The sequence below is a fragment of the Leucoraja erinacea genome, chromosome 28 (genome assembly GCF_028641065.1).
Source record: "Leucoraja erinacea ecotype New England chromosome 28, Leri_hhj_1, whole genome shotgun sequence".
Taxonomy (NCBI): Eukaryota; Metazoa; Chordata; class Chondrichthyes; order Rajiformes; family Rajidae; genus Leucoraja; species Leucoraja erinaceus.
The window spans coordinates 26,862,946-26,887,379 of NC_073404.1; the positions used below are offsets into that span (position 1 = coordinate 26,862,946).

At 41.7% G+C, this 24,434-nt stretch overlaps 2 protein-coding genes across 6 annotated transcripts in view; both read right to left on the bottom strand.

Annotated features, from left to right (window-relative positions):
• Positions 1–22,581, bottom strand: part of crcp (calcitonin gene-related peptide-receptor component protein) — an 85,814-nt gene extending 63,233 nt beyond the window's left edge. For 3 of the 4 annotated variants that reach the window (XM_055658098.1, XM_055658099.1, XM_055658096.1), the window contains exon 1: positions 8,074–8,182. In XM_055658098.1, the coding sequence (XP_055514073.1) occupies positions 8,074–8,081 (8 nt within the window). In that variant the 5' untranslated portion in view covers positions 8,082–8,182. Of the gene's footprint in view, positions 1–8,073; positions 8,183–22,577 lie in introns of those variants that run through there. The other variant, XM_055658100.1, reaches the window with a different exon arrangement.
• The window catches only part of usp32 (ubiquitin specific peptidase 32), a 111,757-nt gene continuing 99,413 nt past the window's right edge, over positions 12,091–24,434 (bottom strand). For both annotated transcript variants that reach the window (XM_055658089.1, XM_055658088.1), the window contains exons 24-34: positions 23,957–24,108; positions 23,452–23,563; positions 21,658–21,869; positions 20,994–21,178; positions 19,525–19,611; positions 18,896–19,016; positions 18,495–18,686; positions 17,898–18,144; positions 16,658–17,127; positions 14,922–15,014; positions 12,091–14,326 (exon numbers count right to left, since the gene is read on the bottom strand). In XM_055658089.1, the coding sequence (XP_055514064.1) occupies positions 14,153–14,326; positions 14,922–15,014; positions 16,658–17,127; positions 17,898–18,144; positions 18,495–18,686; positions 18,896–19,016; positions 19,525–19,611; positions 20,994–21,178; positions 21,658–21,869; positions 23,452–23,563; positions 23,957–24,108 (2,045 nt within the window). In that variant the 3' untranslated portion in view covers positions 12,091–14,152. The remainder of the gene's footprint in view (positions 14,327–14,921; positions 15,015–16,657; positions 17,128–17,897; positions 18,145–18,494; positions 18,687–18,895; positions 19,017–19,524; positions 19,612–20,993; positions 21,179–21,657; positions 21,870–23,451; positions 23,564–23,956; positions 24,109–24,434) is intronic.

The following is a 24,434-nucleotide window of genomic DNA, read 5'->3' on the forward strand; positions in this document are numbered from 1 at the left end:
ACACAACTCATAGGGATCTTTGGCCCTAACTGTCAAATTGGACATGAAGCAACTCAGAGGATGCTGAGAAACTCAATTTCACTCATCTATCACACACAGTAACGACTCAAAAAAATGAATTAAAGAAATGCAGAATCTTTAAAAAAGATCCCACCCTTTCCTTCTGTCCAGCACCACCTGCGGCAGAGTCTATAAGTTCTGCCAAGGTAGACACCAAATGCTGGAGTAACTCAGCGGGGTAGGCAGCATCTTAGGAGAACATGGATAGGTGACGTTTCAACTTGTACAAAATTGAACAATTGATCAAAAATTGAAACTCTAGGTATCATATTGGTGACTGGTCTAGAAGATTAGATCACATGGGATCCAGGGTGAGCTAACTAATTGGGTACAGAATTGGCTTGATGGAAGGAGGCAGAGGGTGTTATTTAGATTGGAGGCCAGTGACCAGTGGTGTGGCACAATGAGTGACGCTGGGTCCACTGTTGTCGATCATCTACAGGTGCACAACCTTTTATCCGAAAGCCTTGGGACCAGACACTTGTCGGATTTCGGACATTTTCGGATTTCAGAATGGAAGATTTTTAGCGTAGATTAGGTAGGTAGCGCGGGCGGCTTGAAAAGTCTGGAGCAGCTGCCTCCTCCCCGGAGACCGGGAGAATCATTGCATAAATGTTAGTCAGTTAGTTTGGAGGGATTTTATGTGGTGGTGGTGGTGTAGGGGTGAAGGGGGAAACTTTAATTCTTAGTCCCCTACCTACCTGGTCGGCGACTCCCAACCTCGCGGAGCTGGGGGCTCCGTCCGTAAGAGGTTTAGGGGCGCCGGTTGTGGCTATCCGACCCCGGCAACTCTACCCCTGGCTGCGAGGCGCTCCAAATCCAGCGCGGCCCGCGGCATCCACTCCCAACGTCCCAGCTCCGAGAATGTCGGGAGTCGGCGGCGTCGCAGCCAAAGATCCTAGAGGAGCTCCGCTATAGGATCTTTGGTCGCAGCGCTGGGATACCAGCGGGAGAGCGGGCAATGAGACCCTTAGTCACCGGGTCGCCGGAGAAAGCTGCCGGAACGCTGTGGCCGCCGACACACAACATCGCGGAGCGTCGCTGGATTTGGAGCGCGGAGCTGCCATATTATTCAAGGGTAACAGCGGGCGGTTCAACAGACGGTTGGAGCTCCGACCCCCGGCAACTCTACCCCTGGCTGCGCGGCTCCAAATCCAGCGACGCTCCGCGATGTTATGTGTCGGCGACCACAGCGCTCCGGAGCTTGCCGCACGGCGACCCGGTAAGGTATTGCCCGCACCCCGCTGGTATCCCAGCGCTGCGACGCCGCCGACTCCCGACATTCGCGGAGCTGGGGCGTACAGGAACAGGCCCGCGGGCCGCTATGTGGATTTGGAGCCGCGCAGGTTTGGGGGTAGAGTTGCCGGGGTCGGAGCTACAACCGGCGCCGCCCGCTGCCCCACCGGCCACAGCGCTGCGGAGCTTACTGCACGGCGACCCGGTAAGGCATTGACCGCTCCCCGCCTCTCCGACCAGGTAGGGGACTAAGAATTAGAGTTTACCCCCTTCACCCCCCTTCACAAAAAGCCCTCCAAACAACTGACTAACATTTAAGCAATGATTTACAGATGTTTAAGCGTCTCCCGGTCTCCAGGGAGGAGGCAGCCGCTACAGTAGTACAGACCTGGGTTGACCGTGGGTCGTTTTGGGTCAGGTTTGGCGCCAAACGCGAGCTTTGGTGTGCAGACAACATCCTGGAATAAATGTCCGGTTTTCGGAGCTTTTCGGTTTCCTGAACTCCGGATAACAGGTTGTGCACCTGTATATGAATATTTGGATGATGATGAGGCAGCACGGTGGCGCAGCGGTAGAGTTGCTGCCTTACAGCACCAGAGGCCCGGGTTCGATCTTGACTAGGGGTGAAGCCCGTGAACAGTTTGTACATTCTTCCTATGACAGGGTGGGTTTTTGTCCGGGTGCTTCAGTTTCCACCCACACTCCAAAGACGTACAGGTATGAAGATAAATTGGCTTGGTTAATGTAAAAATTGTCCCTAGTGTGTATCGGAGAGTGTTAATACGCGGGGATCGCTGGTCGGCGCGGACCCAGTGGACCGAAGGGCCCGTTTCCCTAATGTATCTCTAAACTCCCACATTCCAAAGACGGGAGGTTTGTAGGTTAATTTGTTTCTGTAAATTGTCCCTAGTGTGGAGGGCAGAACTAGTGAACGGGTGATCATTGATCGGTGTGGACTCAGAAGGGCCTGTTTCCAGGTTTCCATCTCTAATTTAAATTAAGCAATGCTGTTAACGTGATTAATAAATTTGTGTATTACACCAAAATTCACGGTGCAGTGGACAGCGAATAATTACAACTGGATCTACTAGATGAACTGGGCCAGTCAACCAAGGAACAGCAGATGGAATTCAACTCAAACAACTAGAAGGTGTTGCATTTTGGCAAGTTAAACCAGGCAGGACTTACACAGTGAATGGTTGTGAACGGTGATGAAGAGAGAGACCCAGGAATACAGGTACACAGTTCCCTAATAGTGTGAACACAAGTAAACGGGGTGGTGAAGAAGTGAAATTTGGCACACATGCCCTCATTGATCATGGTATTGAGCGCGAGGAGCTGGGAATGTCTTTGTTACAAGTCATTGGTGAGACCACACTTGGACAATAGTGCACAGTTCTGGCCGTACACCTATATGAAGGATGTTGTTGAGCTTGAAGGGGTGCAGAGAAGATTCACGAGGATTCAGCCAGGATTTGAGGGTTTGAGCTATGAGAGTCTAGATAGAGTGTGACTTTTATCCCTGGAGTGTAAGAGGTTAAGGGGTGACTTTATTGAGCTATAAAAAAATTTGAGAGGTACAGATAAAATGGATGATCACAGTCTTATTCTGAGGATAGAGGAGCTACTCATCCACTCCCAACATACTCAGGGTCATTGGGACAATTTTTTTTTATCGAGCCCAATTAACCTACAAACCTGCATGTCATGTGGAATGTGGGAGGAAACCGGAGCACCCGGAGGAGACCCATGCAGTCACAGGGAGAACATGTAAACTCCACACAGACAGCATCCAGGATCTCTGGTGCTGTAAGGAGCAGCACTACTGTGCCATATTATTGCAAGGGTAACAGTGTTGAACTAAGTGTCCAACAGACTGGACAATTCCATGAGCGCAAACAGGAGCAGATATCACAAGATTTTGAGAGCAAATTTTTAAAAAAAGTATTCTTTTAAGTTTTTTTTAAACACAGACCATGAAATAAAAATTGTTTGAATGAATAATTAAACAAAAATTTTACAATTAAATATATACATTTTCAAGTGAAATTGATCGTCATTAAATAGAGAATAGCATAAAGATCAGTACAGTACAGGAACAGGCCATTCGGCCCACTATGTTAAGTTTAGTTTAGTTTGGTTTGGAGATACAGCGCAGAAGCGACCCATCGAGTCCGCGCCGACCAGCGATCCCCGCACATTAACACTACCCTGCACACACTAGGGACAATTTATATTTGTACCAAACCTATTCATCTACAGACCTGTACGTCTTTGGAGTGTGGGAGGAAGCCGAAAATATCGGAGAAAACCCACGCGATCACAAACTCCTAACAGACAGCACCTGTAGTCGGGATCAAACCCGGGTCTCTGGCGCAGTAGGCACTGCAAGGCAATAACTCTACCGCTGTGCCATCGTGCCGCCCTGTCTGTCCACCATGATGCCAGCCTAAACTGTTCTCATCTGCCTGCACATGATCTGTATCCCTCTATTCTTTGTTTGTTCATGTATCTGTCTAAATGCCTCTTAAACATTGCTACTGCAACCGCTTCTACCTACTCCCCTGGCAGCGCGTTCCAGACAGCTACCACGCTCTGTGCAAAAACACTTGCCTCATAAATTTGCTTTAAACCTCCCCCCTCTCACCCTGAACAAGGAACTGCAGATGCTGGTTTACAACAAAAAAAAAGGACACAAAGTGCTGGATTAACTCAGAGGGTCAGGCAGCATCTCTGGAGAACGTGGATAAGTGATGTATCGGATCAGGACCCTTTTTCAGACTGATTGTGGTGGGGTGGGGGTGGTGGGGAGAAGGAAGAAGTGGCAAGATAACGTGTGGCAGGTGATAGATGAACAGGCAAGGGGGTTTCGACTGGCAGATGGTAGACAAAGGCCAGAGATAAAACAACAGAAGGTGTGAGACAAAAGGATTGAAGAGTTGCGAATTGTGAAGTCAAAGAAGGGAATGCGGGATGAGGAAGAGGGGGAAGGAAATTGGTGCGAGTCCAGGTGGAGCACAAGGGTGGAGGGAGGGATGGGAGGAGTGGGGGAGAAAGATTTACCATTTCAACCTTGGGGCAAAAGACCTTATCTACTCTATTTATGCCTCTCATAATTTAATGTATTTTCATCCAGTCACCCGTCAACCCCCGACGTTCCAGAGAAAACAACCCCATGTTTGTCCAACTCCAACCTGTCCTTTTTGCAATTATTCTCTAATCTGGGTAACATCCTGGTAAAATATTGATCTTCCTGTAGCATACGTTACTATTTACTTTCCTACGGTGTTAAGATATTATATTTAGCTGGAGTGCAACGACTGATTAACTCCAGTCAATCGTTTAAGAAGGAACTGCATTTGCTGGAAAATCGAAGGTAGATAAAAATGCTGGAGCGATGGAATAGATGACGTTTCGAGACACTTCTTCAGGCTTAACGTAGTGGGCTGAAGAAGGGTCTCGACCCGAAACGTCACATATTCCTTCGCGCCATAGATGCTGCCTCACCCGCTGAGTTTCTCCAGCATTTTCATCTAACTCCAGTCAATCAGTGACCAGTCTGAAGAAGGGTCTCAACCCGAGACATCACCCATTCCTTCTCTCCAGAGATGCTGCCTGTCCCGCTGAGTTACTCCAGCTTTTTGTGTCTATCTCGGTTTAAACCAGCATCTGCAGTTCTTTCTTACACAATCCTTAGTGACCCACAGTTGTCTTTCTCACATCTTGATGCTAAAATCCCTGTCCCACGGTACGAGCTCATTCCAAGAGTTCTCCCGAGTTTGCCCTGATTCGAACTCGGACATTTACGGTAATGGCCACTCGTCGGTACTCGGGGCTCTCGTGGACATTTTTCAACATGTTGAAAAATCTTCACGAGTCTTCCCGTGCTTACCTGCCATTAGCGTTACGAGTCGCTAAAAGACGTCCCTGAACTCCGACGTACCCGCTGCGTTAATTCTCCGTGCTGACCACAAATTTGATTTTTTTTAAACTCGGGAGAGCTCTTGGAATGAACTCGTACCGTGGGACAGGGCTTTAACAAGTGAATGATTTTCCAGTTACTGCCAGCAGATGGCGACTGAATTGTGCAGATCACTTTTCTCTGCATTATAATATAACCCAGCATCCACCAAATAAAATGGTTTAAAGCGCTCAGCTGGTTCACTGATGTGTATTTTTGCATACGCATAGGCCAAAAAATATAATTGAAAACTCACTAGTAACAATAAAAGACTAATAATCACAACAGTCTGCATTTGTTTTTGCAGTAACAGCAGGAACACTGTTTTTGCAGTAACAGCAGAATAAAGGCAGGCACAAAAAGCTGGAGTAACTCAGCGGGACAGGCAACATCTCTGGAGAGAAGGAATGGGTGACGTTTCGGGTTGAGATCCTTCTTCCGTTTCCCACACAGGCACTTTAACCAACTAAGCCATGGAGTCAGCTGTGAAGGAGAAGGGTCTCGACCCGAAACGTCACCCATTCCTTCTCTCCAGAGATGCTGCCTGTCCCGTTGAGTTAATCCAGTATTTTATGTCTATCTTCAGTGTAAGCCAGCATCTGTAGTTCCTTCCTACACAAAATAAGATCAGGAGGAGTTTAGTTTAGCGATGCAGCAGGGAAACAGGCCACTCGGCCGACTGAGTCCATGCCGACCATCGATCGGCCTGTTTTACGTAATCCCATTTTCTCTTCCCCTCCCTGCACGTCAGGGGCAATTGACTGAGACTTACAAACCTGCACGAACTTGGGATGTGGGAGAAAACCAGCATACCTGGAGCGAACCCACGTGGTCACAGGGAGAACGAGCAACCTCCAGGTCAGGATTGAACCCTGGTCTCTAGCGCTGTGAGGCAGCAGCACTACCAGCTGCATTACTGGCCCTTCACGTCTGACCTGCCATTCAATATCGTCATGGCATATCTCAGCTAGTCTCAACACCTCTTATGTGCCAGTTCCCCATAACTCTCAATTCCTCAATCGAATTACCAGCAACTACTGGAAACAAGTGACACATGGAACAATACAGCACAGGAGCAGACGTTTCAGCCCATAATGTCCATGCCAAACATGATACCAAGATAAACAATCTCCTCTGCCTGCATGTGATCCATATTCCTCCCGTTGCCTGCATATTCATACGCTTAGCATAAAGTCTCTTAAACGCCACTATCTTAACTGCCTAACCACCATCCCTGGCAGCGTGTTCCTAGTCCCCACTGCACATCTACTTTAAACTTTGACCCTCGTGCATAAAGGCTGCCACGTCTTTGACATTAGCACCCGGGGTAAAAGGTTCTGTCTATTCTCTGTCAACCTGCCATATCTATACAAAGGTATAATTTGCAAAAGAAAGCATAAAAGTACATAGTTATTTACTGTCCCTAATCACTCCAGCATTCCCACTAGGGAGTTTCCTGTCAGTAAAGTCCCTGTTTAGTCCGAAAAGCTTTCCAAATGTCAGTGAACTACTAACCACAATGCCTCTTTCTTCCACAAAGATCATTGTGTCCATGAATGCATTGCCTCAGCCAACCTCAGCTGTACCAAATGATGGCGTAATGGATGCACTTGGTCCCAGATTATTCTAACAATCTGCATAACCACAGATGAACAGCGACATCTCAAAGCATCAACAAGAGAGCCACCACGCTGGGGGAAGTCCGAGGGTCCCCTCCCCGATGAGGTAGATAGTAATTCAGGACTGCTCTCTAGATGTGATAGGATGGTTCAGTTGCCTGATAACAGCTGGGAAAAAACTGTCCCTGAATCTGGAGGTGTGTGTGTTTTCACACTTCTATGCCTTTTGCCCGATGGGAGAGGGGAGAAGAGGGAGTGGAAAGCTCCCGACGAGCGCTGCAGGGCCGTCCAAGAGTGGACCCAGCTGCGGGTGGCCGAGAATGGGCTGTGGGGGGCCTGGAGGTCAATAGAGGACGGGGCCATGTGAGTCCCGAGAACAAAGAGGGACCTGACGGCGGGGTTGGGGCCGCAGAGAGAACTGAGAGGGACCATCGGGCCGGTAATTAAGATAGACACAAGTAGGTAATTAAGATAGACACAATGCTGGAGTAACTCAGAGAGGCAACAACTCTGGAGAGAAGGAACGGGTGACATTTCGGGTCTCATTAATTAATACTTTTATTTCTGTGATTAATACTTTCGTAACTCTGTTGGGGCCCTATACGTGGCGACTCTTTGCATACTTTGTGCATTGCAGGCAAAACAAAGAACTTCACTGTATCTAGCTACATGTGACAATAAAGTATCATTGAACATATGACATTTAAACACTCTTGACTCTTAGACGTGGGCAGAGGCGGCGGCCGACCGGTGGGTGGCGCTGCTGCCGGAAGTCGGGGCCGGGCGGTAGGTGACGCTGCGCCGGAAGTCGGGTCCGGCCTAAGGTGACGCTGCCGCCGGAAGTCGGGGCGGGGCAGTGGGTGATGATTCCGCCGGAAGTCGGGCGGTGGGGTGACGCTGCCGCCGGAAGTCGGGCGGTGGGTGACGCTGCCGCCGGAAGTCGGGCGGTGGGTGACGCTGCCGCCGGAAGTCGGGGCCGGGCGGGCGGGCGGTTGGTGGCGTCAACGTGGGTCCGGGACGGGGACGGGGACGGGGCCGGGGCGGATCTACAACATGGCGCAGGACCGCCCGGAGGGAGATTCGCATCGAAGCGCGCCCGAGGTGGCAGCTTCACACCGAGCGAGGAGTCGGGGGCTCAGGGACCCGGAACCCGCTCCAACCCCCGGACATTCCGGCGGACGAGCAGCGCTCACTTACACTTCCATCCTGCCCGGGCGCCGCCGACAAACCCTCCCGCCGGCCGCCTCCCCCCTGAACACACGTTCCGTCCTGCAGCCAGACTCAGCACAACCTACAAACCAGTCTGAAGAAGGGTTTCGGCCCGAAACGTTGCCTATTTCCTTCGCTCCATAGATGCTGCTGCACCCGCTGAGTTTCTTCAGCTTTTTTGTGTAACCACTTAAAACACTCTTGACGTACGAGCTCGCAATCTGATCAGCTGTAACCGCCTAATTACCCTCAAACAGGCTGTAATGTCAAAATTGGCTGTTCCAAGCATGTCATATGGCAGATGCTACGCTCTAGTTTAACTGGGCTGCGCGTGGTTGATGTTGAGAGGCTGCCATTGTCAAGAGTTTTGAGCAGGAGAGAGACATTAGATTACCCAAATCAAAAAAATATTTTTTGAGTTAACTAAGTCAGAAGAGTCTTCAATATCTGAACACCTCACTAAATGTGACATTAGAGTCCATATAAGTTGGTACCCAAAGCCATTACTACCAGAGTTATAGTGTGGAAATAGGCCCTTTGGCCCAACTTGCCCACACTGGCCAAAATGGTCCAAGTTACAGTAGTCCCACCTGCCCACGTTTGGTCCTTATCTCACCAAAACTGTCACATCCATGCACGTGTCTGTTTCTTAAACGTTGGGATAGTCCCTGCTTTTGTTCCATAGCCCACCACACATTGTGTGAAAAGGTACCTATGAAATATTTTCCCCTGCACCTTAAACCTCTGGTCCTCAATTCACCTACTCTGGGCAAGAGTCCATGCATCTACCAGATCTATTCCTCTCATGATTTAATACACCTCTATAAGATTACGCCTCATCCTCCTGCACTCCAAGGAATGGAGTCTCAGCCTACTCAACCTCTCCCGATTGCTCAGACCCTCTAGTTCTTGCAAAATCCACATCAATCTTTTCTGTACCCTTTCCATCTTACCAATTATAGACAATAGGTGCAGGAGTAGGCCATTTGGCACTTCGAGCCAGCACCGCCATTCAATGTGATCATGGCTGATCATCCCCAATCAGTACCCCGTTCCTGCCTGCTCCCCATATCCCCTGACTCCGTTATCTTTAAGAGCCCTATCTAGCTCTCTGTTGAAAGTATCCAGAGAGCCGGCCTCCACCGCCCTCTGAGGCAGAGAATTCCCCAGACTCACAACTCTCTGTGTGAAAACGTGTTTCCTCATCTCTGTTCTAAATGGCTTACCCCTTATTCTTAAACTGTGGCCCCTGGTTCTGGACTCCCCCAACATCGGGAACATGTTTCCTGCCTCTAACGTGTCCAAACCCTTAATAACCTTATATGTTTCAATACGATACCCTCTCATCCTTCTAAATTCCAGGGTATACAAGCCCAGCCGCTTATATGTTTCTTTTGAACATGGGTTACTGCATTTCAGTCTTCCAAGTTTAGGCCTGTATCTTCTATCTTGTTGATGGTTTGAGGAACATAACTAATCATTCAAGGTAAATGCTAAGAATTACAGAACATGTTTATCAAATTATTCAGTGTGTCTGTTTGAGCCTTTTCACCTCGTATCCCTTTTACATGTACCATTACTTCTATAGAGAGATTCAGCCTTTTAAATTTCGTTGTACATGGTCCATGTTACAATGACAATAAAGAAACTATTCTATTCTATTCTATGTGGAACCGTGGTGCAGTGTCTTTAAAAATCCATTGAGGTGTGTGTATTCTAGAAGGGTTAATACAAAACAGTGGTAACTAAGTAAGTAGGGGGAGTGCTCATATTGATTGGACAAGATTCAAAAAGTAGAATTAGTAATGTATTTGAGTTTACAAAGTAAAATTAAGGATATGTGGCAAAAAAAAATTGAGATGGAAGGATTTGCATCTGAATGAACAAAGTGCAAAATGTTGCATAATCACTGGAAAGATTAGCAGCATTTCATTCTCCAAGTGCTGCCTGTCTTGCTTTACATTTCCAGTTGTTAGTTTTTATTTTCAATTCCCAGCGTCTGCAATTGTTTGATTTTGAAGGTTTAAGCTAGTTTTGCAGAGAGCATGCATTTTGGAATGCATTGTATGGTCAGCCTGTAAAGACACAAAGGATGGGAAAGTTACAAATGGCAAATTGTAAAACTGAGTCATTGGTATATTGTAAAGAGACTCTTTTTGTACAGACTTTGAATAAACAAGATAGTCAAGGAGGAAAAGCGAAAGAAAGCCTACAGTAACACTAGGCAATCTGGTCACCAAATTATTTTCATGGGCCACGCCACATTGTTTTACAATAGAATAATCTTTCTCTGAACAGATTGATTTGCACTCCATGATTTTAAGATCATAACCTTCCAATCCCCTTGATAGCAGTAATGCTGATAGAGGGATCATGAACTTAGAAACAAGACAATGTGAAGGTGGTAGAACAATGATGAGGGAGTAAGGAAATTCATGCTGAGTAAGGAAATTTGGAAATAGTAGCGTGAAGAATGAGTTCATACAATGCATCCAAGACACTAGACCAGAGGTCATTGGACTGTTGTGAACAAATAGGATGTTATTTACCCAAACTTTTCCAGCTTAATCAACTTTCTCACAATACAAATCTTGTAGGGAACTGATCACAGTAAAATATTGGATAAAGCATCAAACATTATCTATCAAAATGGATGTGGTAACAGAATCCTCAGAAAATCATAAGGACAGGCAGAGTTGATGTAGATATTTTCTTAAAAAGGAAAATTATGTTTTCTTAGTAGCATATAATATATTTGATGACAAAAAGAAAAGGAGAGAAACCTATGATTAGTTTAGAGATACAGTGTGGAACAGGCCCTTTGGCCCACCGAGTCCATGCCGACGAGCTATCCCAGTACACTACACTATCTTACACACATGGGCAACTAACAATTTTTACCGAAGCCAATTAACCTAAAAACCTGTAAGCTTTTGGAGTGTGGGAGGAAGCCAGAGCACCTGGAGAAAACCCATGCGGGTCACGAGGAGAACATAAAACTCCATACAGACAGAACCCGTGGTCAGGATCGAACTCTGGTCTCTTGCACTGCAAAGCAGCAACTCTACCGCTGTTCCACCAGGCCGCTCTTGATTGTGCTATATTTAGGTTTCAAAAAGGCTTTGGATAAATACAACAAGCTTTTTCCATAAAATAAAGATTTATAGAATGGTAGTAATATTTTATCATTACTAATTAATCATGGACAGTAAACAGTAGGAATGTGAGGGAAGGATATACAGATGCTAGTTTACACCGAAGATAGACCCAAAATGCTGGACTCTCATCGGGTCAGGCAGCATCTCTGGAGAGAAGGAAAAGGTGACATGTCGGGTTGAGATCCTTCTTCAGGGGAGTCAGGGGAGAGGGAAACTAGAGATATGAAAAGTTACAAAGAACAAATGTTTATTCTTTCTACCTTTTATCTCTAATTTCCCTCTCGCCTATTCTCAGTCTGAAGGACAGTGGGAATAATCTGTTCTACAGTTTGATTCATCGCTGATGAATCACCCTGGTAATATTGTGGTTAAATAATAGCCCAGAATTTCCTGGAAGCTGTTAAGTACCCTAGTTCTTTCCCTCTTACTGCTCCTCGACCAAAAATAAAACGTTAAATATAAATCTGAGCACAAAATGTCCAAAGGAAAATATTAACCTTTAAGCTGAGATGCATGTTAGCTACACTTGGATTGTAAAACATTGATTTAGTCCACATGCTAGTGTGTTAGTCAAAAATAGCATCTTCTTGTAAAGTTATGCAAATATTTAATAAAATCTTTGTTTTTCATTATCAATCTCATTTTGTACAGCAGTAAATGCATTTTAAATGTCTTATGAATGTTATCGACTCCAGTGCATTAAACAACTGAGGGGTTCCAAATCTTTGCAAACAGATGACCATAAAAGATTTTGTGCATTTTGCCATACAGCGTTACAATTTAGCACAAATTTCAACATTCTCAATAACGGCTTCTTGCATTACCAATAAATTAGTTTTGACGCTTATTCAAGTCACACATTCCAGCCACTGTATTTATTGACTTTTTTAATAGTTACAGATGAACAGGTTCACTCCATATACAATTACAAGTACAGTTTTTACAGCTTGTATTACAATACTTCACTGCCATATTTACAAAGCACTTATGTACATAAAAATTTTCCAATTCAGTGCAATGTCAATATTTTTACAAGAATTTACAAAATAAGATGTAATGTAGTTTCTCAGATAATTTAATAAATTCTTCAGTTATTAATGATTTAATTTAATAAAAAAGAATATTTTTCAACCATTATATCTATAACAGACTTGTAAGAACACACAATAACAGCAGTAGATTGCACTACTTGCCCTTATTTCAGGATTGTGAGTGAGAGAATGGTTTAAAATACTCATTTCTCACACAATCATTCACTCAGGCATTTTGTTTTTAACTCATGTAGAACATAAAAAGAGGAACAATTCTGGAAACACAAATTAACTTAAAGCTGTTGATTTGTTCTTAACATTGTGCAGTGGTATTTTTCCAGAAGTTTCAAAATACACTAAACTGTTTAATGTTAAGTGCACAAACTCTGCTGTGTAGATAAAGCAAGGCATGATTAATTAGAATGCCAAGCAATGAGAGGCAGAGTATTTAGCCATCAATCTTGAAGGAAGTTTAACTGTGCAACACTGACTAAAATGACAAAAAGAAATAAAACAAAGACACACAATACATTACATTGTGTTTTCCAATGTTCCCCTTTAGCAGAGCTTAATCAGTAGTCTTTATACATATATATTTAAGACCATCAGAGTAGCTGTAGGATGTTGCAGGATATCAATAAAAGTCACATTGGGTGGGAATTGCAATCACCTCTAAAGGCAAAACACTGTTCAATCATAGTACCTAACTCTGGAAATCAAACTCCGTTCCAGTTTCGAATATAGCAAAATAGATCAGGAATACGTGTGTTTCGGTGAACTAGGATTTGTTTATGCCAAAAAAAACAACTTCTGTCCAAAAATCCATTGATGTGTACCGAGGCTTTACAGCTCAAGTAATGACACCAAGTTAAAAATCCAAACAGATGTTAAATTTAAACCAAGAATCAATTGTGTCCAAAATAACAGTGATGCAATGCAGGCCTAAACAAAACCATATAGTATTTAGCAGTGCTGAAAATGCAGGGAGATTTTGGTGCAACAATATCAAACCTTCAAAATAAGGTTTCTTCAGGTTCATTATAATGAAAATTAACAACCTAAAAATAGTTTAGGATATATTCATAATAAATATGAATGGTTAACAGTACAGAAACTGTCCAGACCGGTGTAGCATTATCTGATTTACAAAATGTCATTTTAAGGGTCACAAGGGTCTACGTTCACATAAATCAGACAAAAATGTGGAAAATTCACGAAACACAACCCAACGTATCATTACCTTTTTAAATTGATGCTGTGTAAATTCATTGTTAGTTTTATCAAGAGTTCAATTGGTTATGGCACATATGTTATCATTTTTCAGGATTTTACATTAAAAAATGTATTCTCCTGAATTTGTTTAAAATATTAATGTTCCTACTGCTATGTAACATTAAAAATACAAGCTGAAGTAGTAGTTTAGAAAGGTAACAAATGTAAACTGTGTTTCATGAACTATTCACTCAAAATTCATTCGGGGCAAAAATAGTCTACATGGATAGTTATAACTCTTGTTAGAATTAAAATGCTGTAGCCCAAGTTTTAGTACGTTTCAATTTCCTCCTGACATGCTACCATTCTGGTCTCGTTAACACAATGTATGAAACCCAAACACTTTAAGAAAAGGAGGTAGCAGATCACATTGGCTACTGACACAAGTTGCAAAGAGCAACTAGAGAGAGAGAAAAAAAAAATCAGTATAACCATCTGTTTTCAACGTCTACGTGTTTTTCTTGTGCTTCATAATCACATAAAAGAATTTGCAGAAGCAGCATATTTTGAGCAGAAAACCTGTCCAACCCTGAAATTCTCAACTTGGAGTGTTTTGTTGCCAGTCTTTGAGCAAACACATGGCATCTGGTGAATGGAAGAACACATTCATTGCAGAATACAGTACTTTTTATAATCAGATTCAAAATCTTCATCCATACTACTAGTGTCTGCCATCTTCTTGCCTTCTGTCTTTGGCAGGAACTGCGCATAGTCCACACCTTGCTGCTCATAGAAAAGGATGTAGGCCGAGTCAGTGTCAATTTCATCAGGATGTACCTCCTGCAAGAGAGAGAGACAATTGGGTCCCTTTAATGGCAGGCACAGGAATCAAAGCAAGAGACATTTCTGAAAAATAAGGCAGGGTGATCTTCCCTTCTAACAAAATATAAAGGGTCTTATTATCCAATTAATTATCAAAGATTATGGTCCCTGGAAGTGAAGGTGAAAATTAGAGGACAGTCAGTAAAACTACCTCAACTTTCACCGTAGGTTCAGCTCAGTGTTTAGAAAATAAAATCGTTATCCATGTATATTTGGCCAAAGGGAATGTATTCTAATAAAGACATCTTGGCTGTTTCCAACCCACTCCCGAATGTCATTCCTCTGAAGTCCACCCACCTCCATGGCTTTTACCTTGAGCTTAATTGCGGCATTGCAAAGCCTCACATTCCTGAACCACACCGAACCTCACAATCAATCACTAAGAGATACATTTAGATTTTACTCATTGGCCATGCTGAGAAAATTAGGGTCTAGTGTCATCTCTTGAGATAGCTGAGGTGAGTGAGCTAAGATACTTAAAAGTATACAATGTTCACTCAAGTCTCCGCATTTAATTAAGATGTACTGACACGATTCTGCTTCATAAACTTACCTTACAGCTACTGTCATTGTAACAGTACCACTTTCCATTGGGGTTTTTGGCATATGTGACATAATGGCCTCCTCCCAAGATTCCCGAATGGCACTGATAAAGTGAAAACAGTAAAACAGTTTTAATTTTGTGGCCAACAGAATTTTAATTACTTTCAATTTATTATGTGCTACCCTTAATTCATTGCAAATGTCACAAATACTTATCTCACGAGAAATACCACTTGGAATATTCAGAAAGTGGAGTTAACAAAGAAACTAATGGCAACTGAATAACATTTTTATTTTTAGAGACCTTATCTCTACTTAGGCTTTTAACATTTTGTGCAAAGGAGGAACATCCCCGTGGTAACATTTGTACTTTCCTACCATGCAGAACTGAGATCATAAAGATGAAATTCATTGAAAATTAACATTACAGAAGATGGCACTTATTCAGTAAAATAATTCTACTTCTCTTAAATTCATCTCCATGTTAACTTAAAAATACATTCTCTCTAATTAGAAACCTCTGAAAGGAAAATATCCTTTTTACTATGTCATGAAATCTTGATTTTTCCTTTGTAACATAGGAAACAACCCAACTTAGGGAGTCTCTTGTCAAAATTCAAATTCTCCACGTCTAGCAATACCCTTGAAAGTGTCAAACATTTAAGAATTTCAGACTTCAATGGTACAAGATGGTGCCTACAAGTACAGACTCAGTGTGGTCTATTAGTTTACACTCTTATACTTAATATGATTGTGTCTAATGTATAGCAGGATTGTCATGAACTGTATGCAAACATTTTTTCATTATACGTCTGTGTACGTGACCATAAAGCACAATTAGGCCATTGTTCCCTCAGTGGGATTACAACTTAGTGTGGTGATTAGAACTGCACACTACTCTAGCTTTAGCATATATGATGTTTAATATAGTTCCACCATTAATTTCTTGCTTGTTGCCTCTGCTTCAGCTAATAAAAGGGCAATATCCAGTCTCAGTCAACTTTGATTCAGTCTCCGTCAACTCTGATGGTATTCCCTTGAGGAAGCATTGCTTTCTCCAGTGCCCAGAAGCCAATACCAGTTAGGGATGCTAACATGATCTGCTTGACCCTACTGCTCTGTCTTGTAGCCACCCAGAAGTTTCACTTTAACATTAAATACATTCCTTTAAAAAAGTTTTTAATCATGATCACATTCTTTTCCTATTCACTGATTATATGATTTTGTCTTTTTGGACAGTTCTTAGTTATGTTTTGTAAATGTGATAACCTCTTGAACTGGATACTGGATAATGTGGGGGAGGGGGGGGGGGGGGGGGGGGGGGGGGGGGAGAATGCTCCAGACATTAGAAATATCAATTACAGTTATGCAGAAACTTCCATTTTACCGTGCAGTCAGACAGGAAAGACTGAATGCTGGTCAGTAAACTCCAGGCTAGTGGAGTTTATATTTCAACCCTGAACAACTTTTATATTGGAGCTTCCTTCAGACAGTCCTGTGACAAATCTACTTGTGGATAACTTCAAATGTTGTTCTTGTATTCAAGAATTTGATAGGCTAACTTCAATTTCCAAATTGGGCAAATTCACCTTGCTGAACACGGGAATGGAGTCGATGAAAAATAAAATTTAAATAAAAAGAAATAACGTTAACTAATTTCAAATCTCAGTTTATGCACTATACATTTTAATATTCGAAAACAACTTTGTTTACTCCATGCAATTGACATCAAATGGCTGATCTTACCGAGATTGCATATAAGTTATATAGAGGCTTCAAACGGACTGAATCTCTTTGGTCATCTGCAGATACATCTTCAATTGTGTTGCTTTCACACTCTCCATTAATAATACAACTTCCAAATCCATTCTGCTGTTTGTTGTGACACACTCCATTGACTACAATCAATTCCGTGTTTGCAACAACCTCCGGCCTTACCCCCTTGTTGTCCCCCCCAGAGCAGTTTGCCGTATCAGTGTCATCTACGACTTGGTCCAAGTGGGCATTTCTGACATTCTTTATCTCTAATATCTGATCCACATTACAGTTATTCTCTTTGCTGCCATCCAGGTTTTCTTTACTGTTTGAAAGTTTGTTCTTCCCAAGCTGGGGTAAGCGTAGCCGACCTCTGCTTTTTCCTTGTTTCGGGCTGTTTGTAGGGCTGTTGTTTTTGCTTGACGAATTATTCTGATTTTTTCTTCCTGAAGGTGGAGATGCTGAAGTTGAAGACAAAAACTAAAAATAAGCATTTACCCCACCACCAGCAAGTCTCCCTGGTTCATTAAAATCTTTGATTGCGAAAATAACCACAACCTGCAAGGCTAAATGAATGATGTGACAATTGATTTCTACAGTCTCTACTTTATTTACATCTGGAACTTGGAACAGAACAGCACAAGTACAGGCTTTTCTGCCAATAATGTCTGTGCCGAACATGAATCAAGACCCACTCTTACATGCCTGCATATAATCCATAATCTCTCCTGCATAACCATGTGTCTATCTAAAAGCCTCAAATGTCACCACCGTATCTGCCTCCACCACTACCATTGGCAGCGCGCTCTATGCACCCACCACTCTGCGTAAAAAGCTTTCCTCGCACATCTTTAAACATTGCCCCACTGACGCTAAAACAATGCCATCTAATTTTTGCTATATCCATTCTTGGGAAAAAGGTTCTAACAGTCTACCCTATAGATGTCTCTCATAGAAAACAATCCAAGTCTGTCCAACGTCTCCTTGTAGCTAATACCCTCTAATCCAGGCCTCACTCTGCTAAACCTTCTCCGCACCCGTTCCAAAGCATTCATCTCCTTCCTGTATCGGAGCAAACATACTGCCGCTATATTCCAATTAACGAAAACTTTGATAGATTTTTTTTAAATTATGAGAGATATCCAATTATAAGATAAACTGAAATTCAAATAACAAACATGATCATAACATAAAACCAAACCATATGATAAAAATTACAAATGTCAAGTACCTTTCAAATTTAAATTGCCTACGTTTACACCAGATTGTACTCCAAGACAGTCACCAGTATCCAATTCTTGGGTATTCCTCAAATCCGATTTCTTCAGTCCCACTTGTGCTGCCTGTTGCTCAGTCTGCTTTGAATCAAGGGGTACCAAAAAGGCACCAGGGTCAAAACCTTCCCGGGGGAATTTAACAATCTTTTGCGATTTAATCCAGCGGCCATTAACAAACTGGAATCTTTTCAAGTGAATTATCTGTCAATAAATAAAATGCATAGAACCCAGTTAGTTTATGTTTATTTTTAATTTGTGAATTATTTTAGACCTGGGAACTTAAATTTCTTATTGCTCAAATTGAATACACTAAATTATCAATTTACATTTACTTTGAAGCCCGAGTAATAATCATAATAATAATAATCAGTGCTTTTTCTGGTTCTATGAACATCGTTTTGCACGCACCATTTACCAAACGATAATTTAAAATAAAATTACATTATAGAAATCAAAGGCTATGAACAAAATTACTTTCAGTTTTTATATATAATGTTATTTAAGTCTGCCAGAGCTCAACAAAAGCAAGATCGTTTGTTTATTCTCAGTACCAAGATTGGTGGAAGCCTCCAGAGATCAAGTTTCTTTGTTGCCAGGCGATGAGTCTTGCATTTGGAACAATAATACAGCTCGTCCTCGCCCAATTCCTCCTCGCTCGTGAAACCCCGGAGGCAGCTGCCCAAATTAATAGGCTCTGCTTGTGCTCGACGACTTTGCTCAACACTTTCATGCTCCTCACATATCTGACAATTAAAATGCATAATTAATCCTGGTCTCCATGCAGCAACTTTGGGCAACGTGGCTGCCCACGTGAATGTTGTGTTAGCGCATGCATTTTCTGTGTGGAGTTGTTAATTTAGACAAATAGAAATACCAAAAAAAAAAAAAAAAAAAAAAATGAAATAACGTCTACCACCACGTAAAATTGCTGCAGCTTGAGAAAAATACTTGCCCTCTCTTGTGAAGTCTGATATCGGAGGTGTAAAGCAGTTGGATCCCAGTCAATGGCTATGTAAGCATTCCCAACACTCGCTCTTTGATCGTTACATTCAATCTTACACCCTCGGCAAAATCTACAGCGGGACATAAAGAGTACAAGCATTGTACAAATTAGGAAATATGATACTGGTGCCACTTCAATAAAAGATTCATGTAAATTAACAGCAAGAATGTCTATGGATTATTAAATATTTTCAGTTTTCTTTATTTTAACCAGCAAAAGACCTTTTTTACAAATTGCATGATTTTGTTCTTATTTCTTATATTTTATTATCTCTTGCACATAATAGTAGACTGTTGGTTGTAAGCAATTCACCAATCTTGCTCCAAAGAGATTTAGTGACTTCAATTCGTCAAATTCCTTCTGCAGATATCAGGGGTCCTACTGATGGGACAATGACTACATAAAAATGCCAATTTATCTGATGAGCAGATGTCATACAGGCTGGGGCTGCAGTCTATATTCTTTTTTTGTGAACGTGCAAAAAACAATTGTGTTTTTAATCATCATAAAACACTTGCTAATCTTGCAAGGTCTTCATTGCAACTGACAAAAGAGAACTAGCTAAGTCTTGTCCTTACCTGTACCATGAACACCATGAACAGGAATTTCCATCCTTATGAACAACTCGAAGAGTGAATGGATATTGATAACCCATACTGTCATCACTAGAATATAGATATACAAGATATTAACCTTACTAAAGGACATACATCAAATGGATTAAAAAGTTTACAGCATAAATTAAAAAATCAACAAACAAGAATTCCTAAAGATGCGCCAGGAAAGAACATTTAAAAAAAAAAAAAGAGTAACTAAATATCTGTGACCAAACATAAAATGGAACTGATCGTGTGTTAGAAATAACCGAGAGAATAGTTTACACAAATTGAACCTATAAGGACATTAAATAAGATTAAACAAACTGACATTTGTTGATGTACCTGCGCATCCTTAACTCCAAGTGCTTCAATTACAACAAGCAGAGCCTATTTTGACAATGTGGCTAACTGCTTGCAGTCAGTGTGGGAATGAACTGGATCAAGATTTTGTCATTAATCTAGGCAGATATGGCTATCAATTTACACATCCTGGATATCAAATTGTCCAGGAAAGGTTTTTTTTCCCTGCCGACTTTGAATGAGGTATTCATGTGTTGTCAAGTGTACTGAGGTACAGTAAAAAGCTTATGTGGGCCAGGACAATAGGAAACTTTATAATTGTAGCAGTTACTTCAGTCCCAATTATATGTCCATGTTTTTGAAGTTGGGCATGTATCACACTCTTCTGATTTCCAAGGAAGCGTCATAGAGTCATTCAGCACAGAAACAGGCCTTTCAGCCCAACTTGGCCATGCCGACAAAAGTTGATAACTTTGACAATGATGAGGCTGATTGTATAGACTTTCCATTGCTTCTTGTTGGCTACAGCAAACTTGCCTAATTTTGTCCTGGTGGATGTCAATTTAAAAATTAATATAAATCACAATGTAATTAGCAGAGATTCAATGGATGAGTTGGGCCAAAGTTGTACGACTATGACTGTTTGTGACTGCTTTGGTGGAGATCAATAATAACAGGACTGTTTTCTGCTAAATGCAAAACCTAGCCCCAAAATCTAGCAAAGGCTAAATCAAAAATCCTGCAGCTTTCTAAAATGGATTTATTTTAATCCAATATATTTTTGTGCCAATCACTTGTATTATAATTTGTCTTGCAGTAACAGGCATTTAATGACAATGCAACAGTTCTATACAACATATTAACAGTACTTAATGGAACACATACCAGCAAGGAAAATTGCACATGAATAATATTTGCACAGCACTAATTATGCATAATTCAGAATTGATGCTTACTCCACCATGGAAGTCAAGCCTGCCAAACCTCCACAATCATTCCATCACAACGTTATAGAATAAAATCCAATCTTATTAGAAATGCTCTTACTCTGTAAATAGCATTTACATACTCTGTGGTAAACTATATTAGAACTTGTATCATATTTTACACACACTGCGGAAGAAATATTAATTACTATCTGCACTGACCAGTCTTGAGCATGGTTGCTGGCTTCTTGAGGTGGCAAAGGACTGGCAAGTCGTGAAACCTGTATCCATACAGCATCATAGAGGTCCTTCTTGCGAGTATGTATGGTGCAGGGCACGATAAGTGGCATACCGAATAAACTGGGGCGATTTTTCTGAGAGGACAGAAAATACAATTCTGTCCGCATCTGTGCAAAAGATAAAGAATGTGTATTACAAGCCACAATACTCATGAAACAAAGATCAAAAAGATTCTAGGCTACACAGATAATAAAAGGAATAGATACAAAATGCTGGATTAACTCAGTGGGTCAGGTAGCAACTGTGGAGAAAAGGAATAGGTGACGTTTCAGGTCGAGACAGTTCGTCAGACTCTGAAAGAGTATTATTAACATCCTAGAGGGATGAACTGCACCAAACAATTCCTAGGTTTTCATAATCATATTTTGACAATGATATAACCCCATGTCCAATTCACATTTTCCATTCTCATTCTTTAAATACTCTCCATTACTTCAGCAAAATCAAAAGCTGTGTTGAAAAGAACTCCATATTTTTACATTTAACAGTCATAATTTCTTTGACGCATACGAAAAGTAGATTAGATTTAGAAATTATAATAAAGGTAATTAAAATTTTTAATAGCCATTTTGAACCAATACATTACCATTTTTCTGTGAACTGCAATAATGTATCCTATGAATGGACTGTCATTAAACCCTGGAAGGTGTCCATTGGGGAGGCCGTTGGGGGTGCTCTTCTCATTGTCAGCTGGCACCTCTGTACAGGGAATTCCATTCGGAATCAGGTTTGGCTTCATTGGATTTGCATTCGAAGACTGGTTATGCATTCCATTACCTATTGGCACCTGGGAGGAATCTTACAAATAGAAAAAACAATGCTTTAATAAATATTGCAAAAAGATTTCAAAATATATTGTAGACAGACACTATCTTGTGTTATTTACGTTTTATGGGGCAATCAAAATTCCAACTACACAGGTCACCCCATCTCCCCCCGGCTCTGTCCCTTACATTTCAGTTGCAGAAGTCAGATCTGCTTTAACGAAGGTAAACTCTCAGAGAACATCTGGCCCAGATGGAGTCTCTGGACAGGTTCTGAAATCAACTTCAACTGGCCATATTCTTTGTCCTGAGAAAGTTTTATTCTCGCCTAATCTCCATTCTCAAAGCACCATATTTCTTAATCTACTTTCACCAATAAACTCAGAGACCAACCTCAGTTCAATGGGGAATGGAAAAGATCACGCAGAAGCCAACCTTTACTCTTAAAGCAAGATGCTAACCTGAAACTACATTAAATAATAATATACATGCTGAACTAATAGCATGTTGTAAACCAGCATCAGCAGTCACACTTCAAATGGACTAAATCAATTAAAGCTATACTCTTGCCAAATTTAGTCATGAATAATCACCAATGCTCATATATATGGCTGAGTGTCAGTCATGGTTTAACCACCAGAGGAGGCTGTCATTTCTATCCATGATGGTGGCACCCAGTATGATAACGCAAAAGATGAGCACTAGTGATTATTTGCAGCCCTCGGCACCACGATGAGCCCTCACCTCCATCCCCTCATCTGCACCCTCCCTCCATCTTCACCTCCTTGCCCTCATCCCTCCCTCTCATCCTCCATCCCCACCTCCCTCCATCCTCATTATTTGCAGCTCGAAGCGCAAATGGGGAAAGCTATCTTAATCTATCTCAGTCTTCCGAGGCTCGATATCCCAATATATAGTCTTCAGCCAATTTGAGGCATTTCAAGATAAAGAAATGGTTCAGACTGCACACAGTATGTCTAGCGCTTGCTGCGCATGGGCACGGAATACAAGTGGAGTCGCCGCAAATGGAAACTAATAATGTACAATCAGTAGTGAACATAATCAAGGACGAGTCTCAACCCGGTCACTCCCTCTCCTCCTCTCTCCCATCAGGCAAGAGGTGCAGTAGTGTGAAACACACCTCCAGATTCAGTTTCTTCCCAGCTGTTTATCAGGCAAATGAACCGTCCTAATAACAACTAGAGAGTGGTCCTGAGCTACCATCTACCTCATTGAAGACCCTCGGAATATATTTAATTGGACTTTACCTTGCACTAAACGTTTTTCCCTTTATCATGTATCCCTAACGGTGGGCGTCTCAATTGTAATTATGAAGAGTCTTTCCGCTGACTGGTTAGATTGCAACAAAAAGCTTTTCACTGAACCTCGGCACACATGATAATAAACTAAACTAAACCACTGCTGGCTTTATGTTGGAGGGAAGGAGAACACTCTAATGTCAAATAACAATAGTTATATTAATTCAAACCTGCATAAAGTTGAATGTTGCAGGATATGGTAACATTTTTCAGCATGTGCTGAACCCATATTTGCTTAATACCTGCAATTCTTCCACTTGCACAACTACACCGACATGTAACTCAATAGACTATTACCTGTCAGTACAGGAGAGGTGGCAGAAGTTGGTGATCCTGGAACAGGGATTTCAAAAGCACAAAGGTAACCATTTGGTGACAGCCGTACTTTCTGGTTATCCTGAGGAAAATTCTGATATAAAAATATAAAATTAATCATTGGATATGTTATTGCTCGATTCACATTTCTATTAATTTTGACGACTGCAATTTTTAAAAATAGCAAATACAGAAGTTGTGCATGTTCAATTATTACTTTGATGAATTTATAACGACTCTCCAGAATACACTTCTTTGAAAGTGGAATTTATCCCTTGGATTTCTCAAGTTGTCTTGCAATCAACTATAATCAGTTGAAGGATGACATCCCAATTAGAGGTGCAAATTTTGAGAGGATTACGTTAAGCGCATTTAAATCTTAGTTTCAACTCATCAAGAAGCACAGACATTCTGTGAAGGAAATACAATACCAGTCTTTAGGGAGCTTTACAATTGTATGACTGTTTCTGCCGAAGAGGATACTCACTTTTATATTGGAACCATGAACCTCTCCCAGCAAGATCTGCTCCGATTTCTGTCCACACAAATCACTTAATTGTTTTTTCAAACCAGTATATTTCTCATCCACATTCAATCGTAAACCATATCGGACCGGCGTTGAGCCATCTAATTTGATAACTGAAAAAGAGAAAATTTCTTCTCATCACATCAGCATAACTTTTGCCATTATTAAATAGTTAGCAGCATCACAAATCTGTTCCTTCAACAGTATGTTACTCAGTTCTGAGGACTAAGTAAAAAAAACACAAAAAAACATTTAACTTCAGGCATTAAAAACAAATGGAGACCAGTTCTTAAGCCATTTATCCTTTGTTGTTTATGTTTAGGTTTGTTATTGTCGCTTGTACCGAGGTACAATGAGAGGCATTATTCTTGTATGCTATCCAATCAGATCAGATATTTTGTATGTTGTCGCCCTTGGGATTCAATCCTGAATTCAGCTA